At 43.0% G+C, this 14,325-nt stretch overlaps 1 protein-coding gene across 1 annotated transcript in view; it reads left to right on the forward strand.

Moving 5' to 3' along the window:
- LOC131586974 (sphingosine-1-phosphate transporter SPNS2-like) overlaps positions 1-14,325 on the forward strand; it is a 118,544-nt gene that overhangs the window by 47,558 nt on the left and 56,661 nt on the right. Inside the window, exon 3 of the mRNA XM_058854354.1 lies at positions 9,225-9,361. Within this exon, the coding sequence (XP_058710337.1) occupies positions 9,225-9,361 (137 nt within the window). The remainder of the gene's footprint in view (positions 1-9,224; positions 9,362-14,325) is intronic.

Here is a 14,325-nt window from a genome sequence, read left to right on the forward strand (position 1 = left end):
ATTTAAATGCTTTTTAAAGACACCTTTCTCTGGCTGTGAGCCCTGGGTACAGGTGTTTCATCCTCCTGGCAAATAGGAGCAGCCTCTGCCCAGCTGGAGGGTTATTTGTGACTGTGGCTCTCAGAGGGATGGCAAGTGGGCAGAACATCCTGGACAAGTGCATGGGAAGGGAAAAGCAGAACTGCTATTTGTTGAGAAGCAGAGTTTCATGATTGCTAGGAGTGATTGCTGCCTGTGTGTAACAGCAGCCAAGACTGGGTTAGGTATATTTTAGTCATGTTGTAGCTGTGTCACTCAGAATGCTGCAGTGCTGCACAGCTATTGACCAGTCTCTGCACCTCTGGGATCTCATGTCTAATTCAGGATTGACCAGGATGGATACAAATCCATCCTAATTGGCTAACTAAGTTAATGAACTTTCCCTGCAACTGATTGCACAATGGTGAAGCGAGCCTGTCACGCACTGTGTGAGCACTGCAGCCAGGCAGGGCTGACACGTCCTGCTCCACAGGGCAACCAGAAACTTCTCAAACACTTAGAGCTGCTTAAGTCAAATGGAGGAGAAACTGCAAGAGGACAAAGCTCTGACTGGGAGCTTCATAACTGCACCTTGTGTATATACAGGGTCAAAGTAACCAGTGGTTTTAGAAGTGTAACTGTGAACCACATTTCAGCTTTTAGAAATAATTTATGTGCAGCTCAGGGATATGTTAATAACTTATTACCTGATCAAGCTGTGAAAATTATTTAGATGCAGTTTTGTCTTCCTAAATATTTTTAACTTTTTTTTCAGAGTTCTGTGGGAATAGTTGTAATTTCCAGACCACACATCCTTTTGGTGCATTGGCCAATCTTTGGTTGTGGTCACATATATAGGGAAGAAAAAGATGAACAGGACAAGATCATGGTGGTAGTTCCTGGGTATACCAAATCAACTGGGTAGCTGAGGATGTCCTGAACAAGAGGAGCTACCTTTAGCAGCCTTTCAGTTGGTATTCCTGCAGGGTTTTGTCCAATCCTGTTTTGTAAAAACATAAACTCTCAAGTCCTGTGGCATGCTGTGATAAAATTCCAGTGTTTAGTTAAGTTTTGTGAATGAAAGGTCTCCTTTGATTTGCATTCTTCAGCTGCCAGTCTTATTTCACCTGGCTGGTCAGTCTGCTAAGAGAGGAGGTGATTCAGTTTTCCCCTTTTCCTTGCTACTCCTGGTGTTTAATCTCCTCCATATCCCACACTGGTTGTTCCTTTTCCAGATGTTTAATGTTTTACTGTAAAAGGACTTGTTTTGTCCTTTTGGGCAATTCTTTTTGATGCCCGCTGTGCCTTTCCCAGTAATAACATTGAATATTATAGGGATGCAGTAAAGTTACTAGTACAGAAGTGTTTTTATTGGCATAGAGGTTCTGATTTCTGCTGCCGTTTGAAGTCATAAGCAGTTCTATCTAAACAAAATTCTCAGCTGTAATGCCCACTGAATCAAGGAGTACTTCCATCAGCTTTGGTCAGGAGTTTAAATGAAACCACACTGAAAGCATTTTGCAGGAAAACAGCTCAAAGTGGAAGTGGCTGTAAAACAGAATTGGCCTTGGCTTATTTAATCCATCACTTCTGAACAGTAAGAAATGCAAAAGCAGAGTTTAAACATTGCCAGAAAAGCGTGTTTTCTGGGGTTTGCTGACAAGTGCCAGCAATCTAAAGCTGTTTTAGGCAATAACCTGCATGGCTTTGTATGGCACTGCCATGGAAACCCAACTGTGCCACAATCTCCTCTTCCCTCTTCATGGAATGAACCAGATTGTGGAACTGACCCTGATGTGAATATTATTTTTTTAATTGATGAGGAGAGGTGGTGTCTGCTCCTCCTCAAGTGTCCTCATAGCCACAGAAGACATTCTGCTACAAATTCACTATTATTTCATGGGAAAAGCAGCTCCTTGGGGCTGGATGCTGCTGCTCTCCCAGAGCCAGCTCACTGCAGCATCAAGCAAGCACCAGTTCAGGCACAAGGAAAGTGATGGACCGGGAGATGGACACTGGAACTGTTCCATGTTGTCTTACAGAGCACATCTCTGGAACTTGGCAACAGCCAGGTGCCCAAATCCCTTTAAAACAGTGCTAATGTGCTCACTGTAACTCTCACAATGAAAAACAGAAGTAGGGGGTTTCCTCTTTTCTTTTTAAATGATGTTGTCGATGTACAGCTGTTCAAAATTTAGTCCTGTAGTAAGTTAGCTCCTGTTCCAAGTAAATCGCTGGACATCCAGAGAGATAAAACAGTAGAATTCTGGCTTTTCCACTGTACACTTAGGTAAAAAAAATTGAAGTACAGCAGGATGGAATTGAACCTCAGATGTATAAAAGGGTTGTGAGCTGGTAACTGTGAGTAAATATCTCCTTATGACTTCAGCATTAAACAAGTTATGAAAGGCTGAATCTTATAAGTGCAGCTTCAATGGACATAATATAGGAAATCAGTAAAAAAGCAGTTAAAAAATTGAGTGCTGGGTTTCTGGATATTCTTATCTCATTTTCAGTTTCCAAGGAGTGAATTTCCCAGCAATTCCCACTGAAGCAATTATTCTTGTTAGTTAAGGTGAACAAAGCAAGCTTCAGGATATCCTTTGCTGGGAATATAGGGGCTAACCCTTGGAAGAATCTGATTTCTGCAGTGAGGAAAAGGGGAGGGATTATCAGTATTGGACTCTTCCAAGCACTGCATCTTGTTATTATTGAGTGAATTATGAACTTACCAGGCAAGCTGTGTTCAGGCCTTGTCTGGCTTCATAAGTGGAGTTTTTGTAAGCAGGTTCTGACCCTGTCTCAGCAAATGGAACTGAGTGGTATTGTACAGCAGCCTCCTTCTCCCTATAAATGTGTGTGTCAGCTGTGTGTGCACAAACTCATCCTAAACATGTTGTTTACATTTTGTAGCAGTTTGTGCTAAGGAAAAACTGGCGCCTCATGGTGCAATGTGCTCCCTATGGAGAAGACAAGATTGGAGCTTGAATTCTGATGAGTGGCATCTGCAGTGAGGGAAACACGAGCTAGAGTGTCCTGTGAAACAGAAACACACACTGGAGAACACAGAGTGTGTGAGTAGTTAGGGCTGCACCTTTAAAACACTTATTCTCCTCTCTTTCCAACTTTTGACCCATTCCCACCTTGTCACCCAGCATTGAGTGCCACCTCCAGCTGATACTTGAACATCTACAGGGATGGGGATTCCTCTGCCTCCCTGAGAAGCCCCTCCAATGCCTGACCACCCTTTCCATGAAGAAATTCCTCCTGAAGTCCAACCTGAGTCTTCCCTGGCACAACTTGGGGCTGTTTCTTCATGTCCTGTCCCTGTTCCCAGAGTCTGAGCACCACTGGCTGCTCCCTCCTTTCAGGGAGTTGTGGAGAGCCAGAAGGACACAAGCACAAAGACACAATGAGGCATTTATAAAATTCTCCATTTTGTCCTTCGGTGTGTTCTGGGAGAACATTTCAGACCACATCCAGCCCAAACCTTACTCCATATACCTTACTCTAATTGATTTGGTGCATTCTCACACTCTTTATTTTGTTTTTTTTAATGCTCCTGTGTTCAACACTGTCAGTGTGTGACAGCTTTGCATGACATATGGAACTGATGGTGTTTCAAAGCTCCTCACACTTGTCAGAAACTTCTCGTCTGCATGAGAGTCTGGAACCCGGTGGTCTCGTGTTTTGCACCCGGCAAAACTCAGTAACACGATCCATCTGTTGGCTGTTGAATTAGCAATGAGGTAAAACAAAGCTCGTGTGCAGAGTGATGTAACAGAGTACCTACAGTAAGGTTTGTGATGGATGGTTTGCAGGGTGATATTTTCTAAAATCAATTGTATTGTGTTAATTCATCCTCCTTCAAAGGATGAATGTTTTAAGTCACGTTGCTGAAGTTCCTGGGGCCTTGGACTGCCTCACCACTGGGTATCAATTTTACCTTGGTCATATCATGCAGTCAGTAAGGTTGAAGACCTCTAAAATCATCAATTAATCCAACCATTAATCCAGCACTGCCAACTCCACCACTAATCTGTGCCCCTCAATGCCACAACCACAGAGTTTTTGAACACTTGAAGGGATCTTCTTCCAGTCACCATCACCACATTGTGCCTGAACTGTGGGACAGTTCATGTTCAGTGGCTAAGTAGCATGAAAGGATCTTTGTTCTTTCTTGGCTTGGATGGTTCTGTAGGGAAAAAAATTCAGTTTAAATTGTGGTTGCAGCCCTTCAGAAATCCCTCCAGCATTCTATAAACAGAACATTGCTGAAGCTGGAAGACCTCTGTGGGTTCCAGATGTCTGTAGTTCATCATGGGCAGGTCACTTTCCTGTGTCTTAATTTCCTTAGCCCTAAAGTAGAAATTAATGTTTAACTTTCTTTCTAAATTGTCCTATGCCTCACCATGATTAAATGTGCTGAGTGGTATTATTATAGCATAAAACTATAGAGAAAATGAAAATTAGAAGAGGGAAGCATTGCAAAAACATGTCTTTGAAACAGAGGAGATGGTTGGGCTGTTGGGGAGTCTATTCACCATTGCAGGTAGATGGTAACTGGTGTCACAAGCAGCTTGAGAAACACGTGCACTCATGACTGAAAGTCCCTGGGGTAGAAGTGGCTCGACCAAATCCCAGGGTTGTACTTGTACACACCTGTAAATTATCCCATCCAGGGCAAGCTGCCTGTTTAGATGTTCTCATTGTTTGGAAATTTGTTGTTGGGAAGATGTTATCAACCTCTCAGCACACAGTTCTCAGCAGTGTCTCAGTGGATGCCAGTCCCTTGAGGCAGAGGCTGTCTGGGTTTGCCTTGCACAGGTCCAAGCACACTGTCAGCACTCAATTAGATGTGTACACATCATTTGTGCTGACTCAAAGCTCAAAGATACCCACTAGGGTTTTCTTGGTTGAGCATCCTTGTGTAGAGAAAGCTATTTTCCACCTGACTCTGAACCTTTCTAGCATTACTCCTGATAGGGAAAAATAAGCCCCATGTGCTTAAAGTCAAAACTAAAAGACTTTTTCTCAGAGGTGCCTGTGATCTGCTCAGCCTTCCAGGAACTGAGGAACAGCAGCCTCTGTGTGTGCCCCTGTCACTGCCTCTCTTCCTTCTTGACTCCACTCTGTGGATGACCTGCTAGCAGGAGAAGCCCCTCTCTGGGTTGATAAATCTACTAAACAAAAATCCACTAAGGAAAAATAAGAGTGATGGCATCTAGTTCCAGGAGGCAGGAGCTTTTTTGTGACAGTTTAATAAAAAGTCTACAGTTCCTTCCTCTTCTCTCATCTCCTTTGCTCCCACTGTTGGGGGATTTATTTTTCCCCTGGGTACACAGGCATCTCTTGAGAGGGAAAAGTGTGGTCTGAATAGCAGCTCCCTGGCCATAATCCTGAAACAGGACTGAAGCTGCAGTACATGAGCAGCAATAGAGGCTTGGGAGGATGATTTCCTTGTCTGGTGGGTGTTTGGGTGGGACGTGTAAGACTTTTTATGCTGCACATTGTTGTAATTCCAGCCATGCACAGAAAAAGCTGGGCAGTGCTGGCTGGGAAAGTGCTCATGCACCTGTACAGGGTGGGACAGGCATCCAGAGGCAGAAATAGACACCAAGCCATCCTGTTTGGGCAATTACACTTTTCCTGCCTTCTCACCACAGTCGGCATTTCAGTGGCTAAGCCACAAAGGGAGGAATAAAGACAAATGGCTTCTCCTTTTGCAAATACCTGTACTTAAAAGAACCTCCCTTCTTGGTGGCATTCACTATGTGTCTGTTTATTCATCCTTTGCTCACATGATAATTTACTCCTGCAGAAATGTATCTCAGCTCCACCCTGTGCCGGGACTGAGCCACTTTTGCTGGCGCTGCTGGAGATCATTTACCAGGAGAAATTAGCTGTACACATCCATAATGGGACTGCCAGAGCTGTACCTGCCCACAGCTGCTCCTGATGCCATCACTGCCTTCACAGCAGCTCATCTTAAATCCCAGTGGGTTTCTAACTCTGCCCTGACTTGCACTCTACATCTCTTCAAGAGCTGGTAATATTCTGAGATGTCTCTAAGTGAAAATTGGAAGAGGAGCTGTTGATTGGGAAAAGTGCAATGCCAACCTCTGTCCCACTGCAGCTCTAATAGAAAAGATTTGTGGCTGTGGCTGAGCTGAAGCAGCAGCTGCTGTGGTGTCATTTCAGTTTTATTAATTTGGGAGTGGGTGAGTGCAAGGAGCAGAAAATGCTGTGGAAGAAGGGAGAGAAGCCAGTGAAGAAGAGACTGGCACAAGTTCCAGGCTCCTTTACTGGAATGCAATCCTCTGCCTTATGCTCAGCCCTCTTGCCTACAAATGAAAGATATTTCTGCTGCCCCTCTCTCCAACTGAACATGCTGTGTCTTGTTCAGTTTTCAGTTCATGTTTTGTGTCTTCTGGATGAGGCCTCTCCTTTGTGGTGTTTAATTAGCACAGAACCTCAGCTCCAGTTCTAGAGTAGCTCAAGTTTCCATCCTACCTGGGAATGTGCCCTACTTTAGTTCACCTCTGTTCTGCCAGCCCAGGCTGGGGCTCAGGAGTCTCGGCTGTCACTGGCAGGAATAATTGCAAAAATTGATTCATGGGAAATGCCTTTAACAGGCAAATCCTTTTGACAGACCACACAGTCATCATACTCTGCATTTATTTGAGTCAATCAATGCTCTGATGCATATTTGGGTCATAAATACTCTGATATAAATTGCATTTATTCTTGTGACAGCTGTGTTCCATTACCTGTTATTTATTTGGCTCTGTTGTCCTTTCATTTTACACCTTGTGGAGCTGTCAAGTCAGCTGCTTACCACTGACAAAGCTCACAGCTCAGAGTCTTCCAAAAATAAATCCTCCAAAGGGATTTGAGCAGCAGAAGGATGTATGTTGTTGGAAAGTCATTGGACAGTCTTTTTTTTTGTTTGCTTTATTTGATAGAGGAGTTCTGTGCATTTTGCCCAAATTCCAGAATTAGACTTTTCATTTATGATCCAGAGGTCACTGAAGCTAATAATCCCACTGATTAATGGGAGTTTTGGATCACACCCTGCATGTCTCAAAGTTGAATTAACCATGTTATTTGATATTGGAGATGGTGGGATGCTGACTGAGATGTTTCTAATTTTCCTTTGGAAGCTTTTTCAGTTTTGTGTCTTTTTACATCGTAAAAATGGCAGAATATGGGATTCTGAGATGAATGAATTGTAGTGTCCTTCCAAGAGAAAGATCAAATTGCAGTGGTCACACTGGTCTGGACGAGTCACAATCATTTTCTCCTTCTCATTCCCAATGAACAGCCGCATATCCTTCATGCCAGGTTGTTGCACCAGCTTTGTGAGATGCCAAGCCCTTGGTGTTAATTCAGGAAAGCACTTAATCATGGAATTGATGACTCTAAAGTGCCTAAAATAAGCATGTGCTTAAGTGCCTTGTTGGAGTGGGGCCAGTGCAGATGTGCCCTTGCCAAGCAGAGATTTGTGAGCCACTTCTGGACTCGTTTGTCTGTAAAACAGAGATGAAAACACTGCTCGTAGTTTTCTTCCTAGGTTTTGTTTGCACAAGGATTTTGGGATAGATGCAGGGACTGAGTTTTATCAGTAGGGTTTATGTGTGAGCTAAACAGCAAAACTGTTCATAGCATTACTATTGAAGTATTTGTGATGTGTTGCATGTGCTGCATTTCAGGGCTTAACATTTCTCTATTAGCTTGATTTATTTTACTCTAAATGTAAAAAGAGTAATCCTGTAATTTAGTTAAAATATCACACTGCAAAATACACACTCACATGGGTCACAAAACACAGATGCAAATGGATATGTATTATTTATAAAGCAGCTTTGATATCTTAATATACTAAAAAAAAAGACATTTAGTCATAGTTCAGCATTTTGCACACTTTTCAACTAGCACATATCATCATCCATGAAAAATTCATTATTTGGGTCTTAACCATTTTAATTTTATATGCACATTCCACCTGAAAGGCAGTGTGTCCTCTGCTCTTGTATTTTTGGGTTCTTTTTACCTATTCTATCCCTCCACCCCATTTTATACAATGAAAAGTAGACATTTAGGGTTAGGCTATGCCAAAATCCCACAGTGCCCTCCAACAATGCCTTTCCTGATAACAAATGAGTGTCAGGACTGTGTGACTAAAGAGAGACCTCTCAGTATTCTGGTGTCCCACCCCAATCCTTCTGGATTTGCTGAATCCAGGACAGCTAGTTATAGTCAGAGTTCATACAACACACCAATAAAATCCATGTGATTGCCTTTATCCAATCCTCTAATGTGGACAGACAAAAGCCAGGTATAAATCAGCTTAAAACATGGCAATTTCTGCCAAAATCCAAATGAATCAGGAACATGGTGTGAATGCTCCATTTTGGGTGTTCTCAGTGGGTTCACAGGCCAGATGTGAACTCTAAATTGAGGTAAATTTGCAGAAGTTACTCTGTCAAGAGCCTCATTCCTACATGACAGAAGGTCTTAGGTTAATGCTTTGGGGGTTTTGGAAGGAACAAAGGGTGAACTTGAAGTCTTTCAGATGAGGACAATCCTGGCCTCTGTAAGGTTAAAACTCTGTTCTAGTGAAGCTGTTGCTCAGTTACAGATTTAAATACAAGTTTAATGATGGTGAAAGGACCTAGGGAGGAGACAGGGATGGTGTCTGTAGGATGATGGTTTTCCTCAATGTTTCATAATTTCTGTAAAATAGGAAGGATGAAAGAACCTCAGCTTCTGTGGCCCATTTCTCTCAGGTCTCTGCTGCAAGAGCCAACAATGAGCAGTGAGCCCTCAGCTTATTTTCTGTTTACTTGGAACTCCTTCCAACCTCCACTTCACCTTCTCAGTAACATTTAAGCAGAAGCTCTTAATTTATTCTGTCCTGGTTTTGCCCATCCCCAGATCTGAGCTCAGCTGACTATGAGGGGCTGGTGCTTTCAAGTAATATGAGTTCACTGGTCTGAAGTTTCTCTGGGAATGAAAAATCTGTTTGATTAAGGAAGCACTGACTTCAGAAAGCCTATCGGCCTGCACAGCTCTGCAAGGCAGGGCTGCAGAATGTCTAATTATTTGGAACTGTTCTCTGGAGGTTTTGGCTTGCAGAAAATTAGTCTTCCTGTTCTTGGTCTGATGTTTATTAAAGGTCTCTTTCCTTTTTCTCTCCTTTGCAGTTTTTATCTGTAGCTTCATGGTCGCGGCGCCGATCTTTGGTTACCTTGGTGACCGGTTCAACAGAAAGATCATTCTCAGCTGCGGGATCTTCTTTTGGTCAGCTGTCACTTTTTCAAGCTCCTTCATCACTGAACAGGTAAGATCTTTGCAGGGTGTCCTGAAAAGATGGACAGTACATTCCTAAATAATTCCCCATCCCAGTGTCCTCGAAAGGGGAACATATCCCTCCTGTGTGTATTTAACATTTAGCATGTTGTATTCTCTGACCTTTTGTGGGAGAAGTGTGCTCTGTGTAACTGTGTTTGCTTAACTGGGAAAGCTGTCACCCTTTGATCGTGCATATTCATAAAAAGTAACAGATGAAGCATATCTAAGCAAGAGTTTCTGTTGACATAAGGGCTTTGTTTTGAGGGAGAGCCTAAAGAAGCTTTAAAAGGGCTTTACAAAAGTCTTGGGAAAATAAATCCATGGCTGCACAGTAGTTCTCTTGTCTTCTGATATGTAACTGAAGCCATTGGATTTTGTTGGGAAGTCTGCTTATGGTATGTGGAATAACAAAGTGCATCCAGCAGTGGTTTTACAGATGCACTTTGGTTACTTTGGTTTCTGTCCACCAAGGCAGAGAAGGTGGATGATAACAAACAGGGAGATCAGTTTCACCTCCTTTAGCACTTGTCAATGGATTTGTCTGGGGAAGCTGGTGATGGAGTTGTCAGGCTCACTTAATTTTGTCAAGCTCTGTGTCCCTCTTCTGCACCCAGGACAGCTGCAGTGCCCCATTCTGAGGACTCCTCACTTCATCATTTTCTTGTCTGTCAGAGGCATTTGGAGGAAACAATGATCTGGCAGTTTCTGGGGGGAAATATCCTCTTGTTTAAGTCATATTATAGCGGAGATTTAATTGCTGCAGGTGGCAACATTCCTGGAGAGACAAATCACAGCTCCTGGCATCATCAGGCTGATTTCCCCAGGGGAGGCAGGGACATTCCTCATCCTCTCTGTCCAGCTGCGTTCCAGGGATTGCAGCACTGTGGTCACACCTAAAGAATGACAACCAGGGACTAAACCTCTCCACCCTTCTCCATCCTGCCCACCCACATGCTCTTCAGTTTTTTAAAAAAGACAGTTTCCACTTAAAGCAGGCAGTGGCACTCGTGTCTGTCTGCCTTTCACCAGGATTGGTTGTTGCTGCATTTCTAAAGCAAAATGCATATGGCCAAATGTGGAAACCTTTAACTCAGTAAATTTTTCTGGGTAACACTAAATAGGTAAATAATAGGCTCTCACAATGAAAATGAAAATCAGGACAAAATCTGGGGGTAGTTCCAGTGCATACAGGAGGTGACAGAAAACAGCAATGCATAAATTCCACACAGAGAAAATAGAAACAGGATAACTCATGCTTAAAAGTTTGCTTACTGTTCATGAGATCTTTAATTTTGGAACAAATCATAAAAAGAAACCAATTAAATACTGTAAAAGGAGTGATTCTATAAATACACCTGTTTCCATGGATAAAAATAGATGATAAATTTAACTAAAGAAAATAATCAGAAGTAGGAAGACTGAGATAATATTGATAAGCTAACTTTTTAATGTGGTTTGATAATTTATGTTAGTACAGAATTTCTCTATAGAAAGATAAGACATGAGGCCTCCTCTGCCTTGGTACTTGCACATTTCTGCTCTGTAACACTGTTTAGCACTTCCTAAAATAAAAGTTCCATTAAGAAATCATTAACAAACTTGCTAAATAATCTAAAATTAGGTAAAGTTGGTACATATTTAGACATAATCTCTAGATTAACTCCATTTATAGAAGCTTCAATAAATAATGTAACAAAGGCTTCTGCTCCACCAGGCTGGGAGACCAAGAGTATCTAATGAGCAGCCAGGGCAGGTTGTGGTGACATTCTGAATTCTCCCATTCATGATAAATATTTCTGTTCAGATTTTGATATAGCTAACATAATAAAACCTTTTTGCTCCCACTGCAATTTACCTCTGGATAGGTATTTCTCCTAGTGTTGTTTCCTTTTCCTTTACTTTGATTTATTTCTGGAAGAGGAGGCAAATAGTCCATGGTGGAGTTCCAGTTAGTCTGCAGTGCTTGCTCAAGTCCTGTCTTTCAGGCTTGCCAGATGTATTTTTATTTCCAAAGCTTGTCTTTCAAGGAGTTTCTAAAAGAGAAGCAACAAATTGTATGCAGTATGGAACAAATGGTTAGCTGGGTTAATTTTAAAAAGCATAAACATCATCCAGGCACCCCCTACACATGATGATTCACTACAGGAAAAAAAAAAAACCAAAAACCTTTAGTCTTAAGTGCTCCAGCAGAAGTTGTAATGTAAAACGTACAGCTCCTGTGCCTGTGGTTCCACTGTGCAAGATAAATACACAGCTTCAAAAACATAAACAAACAAAACTAAAATCCCCAAGCCATCATTTTATATGTAAGGAGTGTTATCTTTGAAGTCACCATGAATTACTGGAATGTTTATATCCTACTGTTCCGGCCTATTATTTTTGAGCAGAAGTCTCTTGTAGAAAAAAGGCAAAAGGGATTCTCCCAGCTACTTTGGGATGTCAGCTGTCTGTGCATTCAGTCCCTTCCCTCCTAGGCAATTCCTGGCAGGCCCTGTGGCTGTCACAGAAGTGCTGCTGGAGCTGGAGAGGTTCATGGCCAAAGCTCTTGGTGGGCTCTGCTGTGTTTTGGCAGCTCTGACGTGGCCCAGGAGCCCTGCAGATGAGCATGTGCTGTTGACATTTGGATTTCTGCACACTTGCCCTTTGCTGGACTGCTCAGGAGAAATATTACCTACTGTGGACTCTTATCAGAAGGAGGTGAGGTGGGTGCTGGAGCTCTCCGTGTGGGTGGTGTCAGCTCCCAAATCACTCTGAGCTGCAGCTGTGGCCCTTGGTGCTGCCCTGGTTCCCCCTGCACCACAAGATACCTGCAGCCTCCTGCTCTGCCTCTGCTCTCTAAAGTGAGATGTGGCATCTCCTCTTCCTCCAGCTGTCAGGGCTCCCTCCTCCCCACAGTGGAGCTGCTGTGCAGGGGGCTCTGAGGTCAGTGAGTGCCAGGTGAAGGAGGTGCTGTGTTGGGCTTAGGTGGCTCAGAGGTCCCAGGAACAGAGGGAAAGGATAAGGGCTCTCATCTCTGCTTTACACTGCAGAGTGGAATTCTGTATGGACTGATTCTGCCTCACTCTCCCTCTCCTGTATGTCTGAAAGGAGGTAATTTAAAGATAAATAGTTCCCCCAGCAAGCCCCTTTTAGAATTATTGGATTGTTAAGTTTGGAAAAGACCTCTGAGATCATGGAGTCCAGCCATTAACCCAGCATCAGCACCATGTGGAAATTGAAAGCACCATTTCTTTGACCCCAAGAAGGCACCTGCTGTTCCTTCCAAGTGCTGTTCCCAGTGCTCTTGTAAGTTTTACTACCTCACATCTTTTCATATGGATTATATGAGGTGTCCTGTTAAATGTAAAAATGCACTATTGCTTTATTCCTTTAATAATGGAGCACTGACTGAGCTGGTCCTAAGATATTCTGGGCATCTGTCAAGTCTGCTATCATCTTCAGCACTGCTGATTCCAAATACTGTATAGGAAATTGTTTTTTTCTGTAAGAACATGTTCTCTTGCACAGACAAGTGCATGATTTGAACTCTTGAATCTTGGGTCCTCACTGTTCTCTCAGATTTTTCTAACCAAGGATGGAAGCATTGGGAAAAGATTTGTATAAATGAAATAGTTGTAGAGTGCAGAATTACTGTCATGTGTTTGTCTCCTGGTTGTTTTATGTTCCTACCTTGTCCCTTTGTACCTGTCACTCTTCCAAGGGAAACTATAAATGAAAACCAGATTAAGGTGTTCTCAGAGCATCAGACCTAAAAAAGCCAATCTATGAGAGGAGGCAGCTTTTCAAAGGTGTTATCAGAAATTGAAGTCTATTTTCTGTTCAGTGTTGGGGTTTTTCCATCCAGTATCTGTGTCCATGTACCAGTGAAGCATTTGGGCAGAGTTATTGAAAACACAGCTGGTGATGGCTGCCAGGAGAGAGACACAGCACAGTTCCAAAGCATACTCAGAAAGCTTATTCCTGTGATGAGAAAAATGAACTTCAAGTAACTATCATATCTCTACCACACATTGCATTTCCCATCTGCAGAGTGTCTGGAACAGGAATGGTTTTGTTCTCCCTTCTGGGACCTGAGAGCAATCAAGATGCACCCCCCACATCCCTCCTTCCCCAGGTGGGGTCAGTCTGGCACCATGTCCTATTCAAATTTCTCAAATTACCCCAGCTGTGTGTCCATAAATGTGCCTCCTGCACTCTGCCACTTCCTTTTAGGTCATTAATTGGTCTGAAATCACACAATACCTGAATCAAATGCTGTAGATGCTGAAAAAGAGATGTTTCCATTGCTTAGCATCAGAACTCACCTGCATTCCTGTGTGCTGCTGCAGAGGCTGCGATCCCAGTTCAGTGGAATGAGGGCAGTTACTCACACTGAAATGTCAGACCTGCCCCTCAGAGCTCAGGCATTTTCTAGAGCAGGTGGACAGAGGTTTGTGCTGGGAGATCATCCAGAAACAGGCTCAAAGCTCAGTGCTAATTTGCACAGGGTCTCAGCGAGTAATTGCCTGTCCTGTTTCAGAGTGCTGTTTGTTATCTGGGTTACTGGAAGATGCTGAAACCCTTATCACAGGGTCTGTGATTGTGGTTCTGATTCAGTTCCTCCTTTGGAAGTCTGTGGGAACCTTTCTTTGTCTGTGGCAATTGAGTCAGACCCTACATCAACACACATTTGGTGCTGTTTAATTGCATCATGGAAATCCTTAGAGACAACAGCATGGTGCATGAAAGATTTTTGCAGGCCAAAGACTTTTACAGGTTTGTCCCATTTTTTTGCAGAAACCTGAATTTATAGTCTCTGGGTTGAAGAGTAGGAAAGTTGATTTGCTGTGTCATTTAATGGGTGCTGTGGAAGCAATGCCTGCCTGTAATATTCCACCTGTCCTGCTTTTGTTGTGCCTGAGCAGCAAATCTCACCTGGGCCAGTTATTTGCTGAGGAGGCAGAGGGAAGAAGG

Source organism: Poecile atricapillus, chromosome 21 (genome assembly GCF_030490865.1).
Source record: "Poecile atricapillus isolate bPoeAtr1 chromosome 21, bPoeAtr1.hap1, whole genome shotgun sequence".
NCBI lineage: Eukaryota > Metazoa > Chordata > Aves > Passeriformes > Paridae > Poecile > Poecile atricapillus.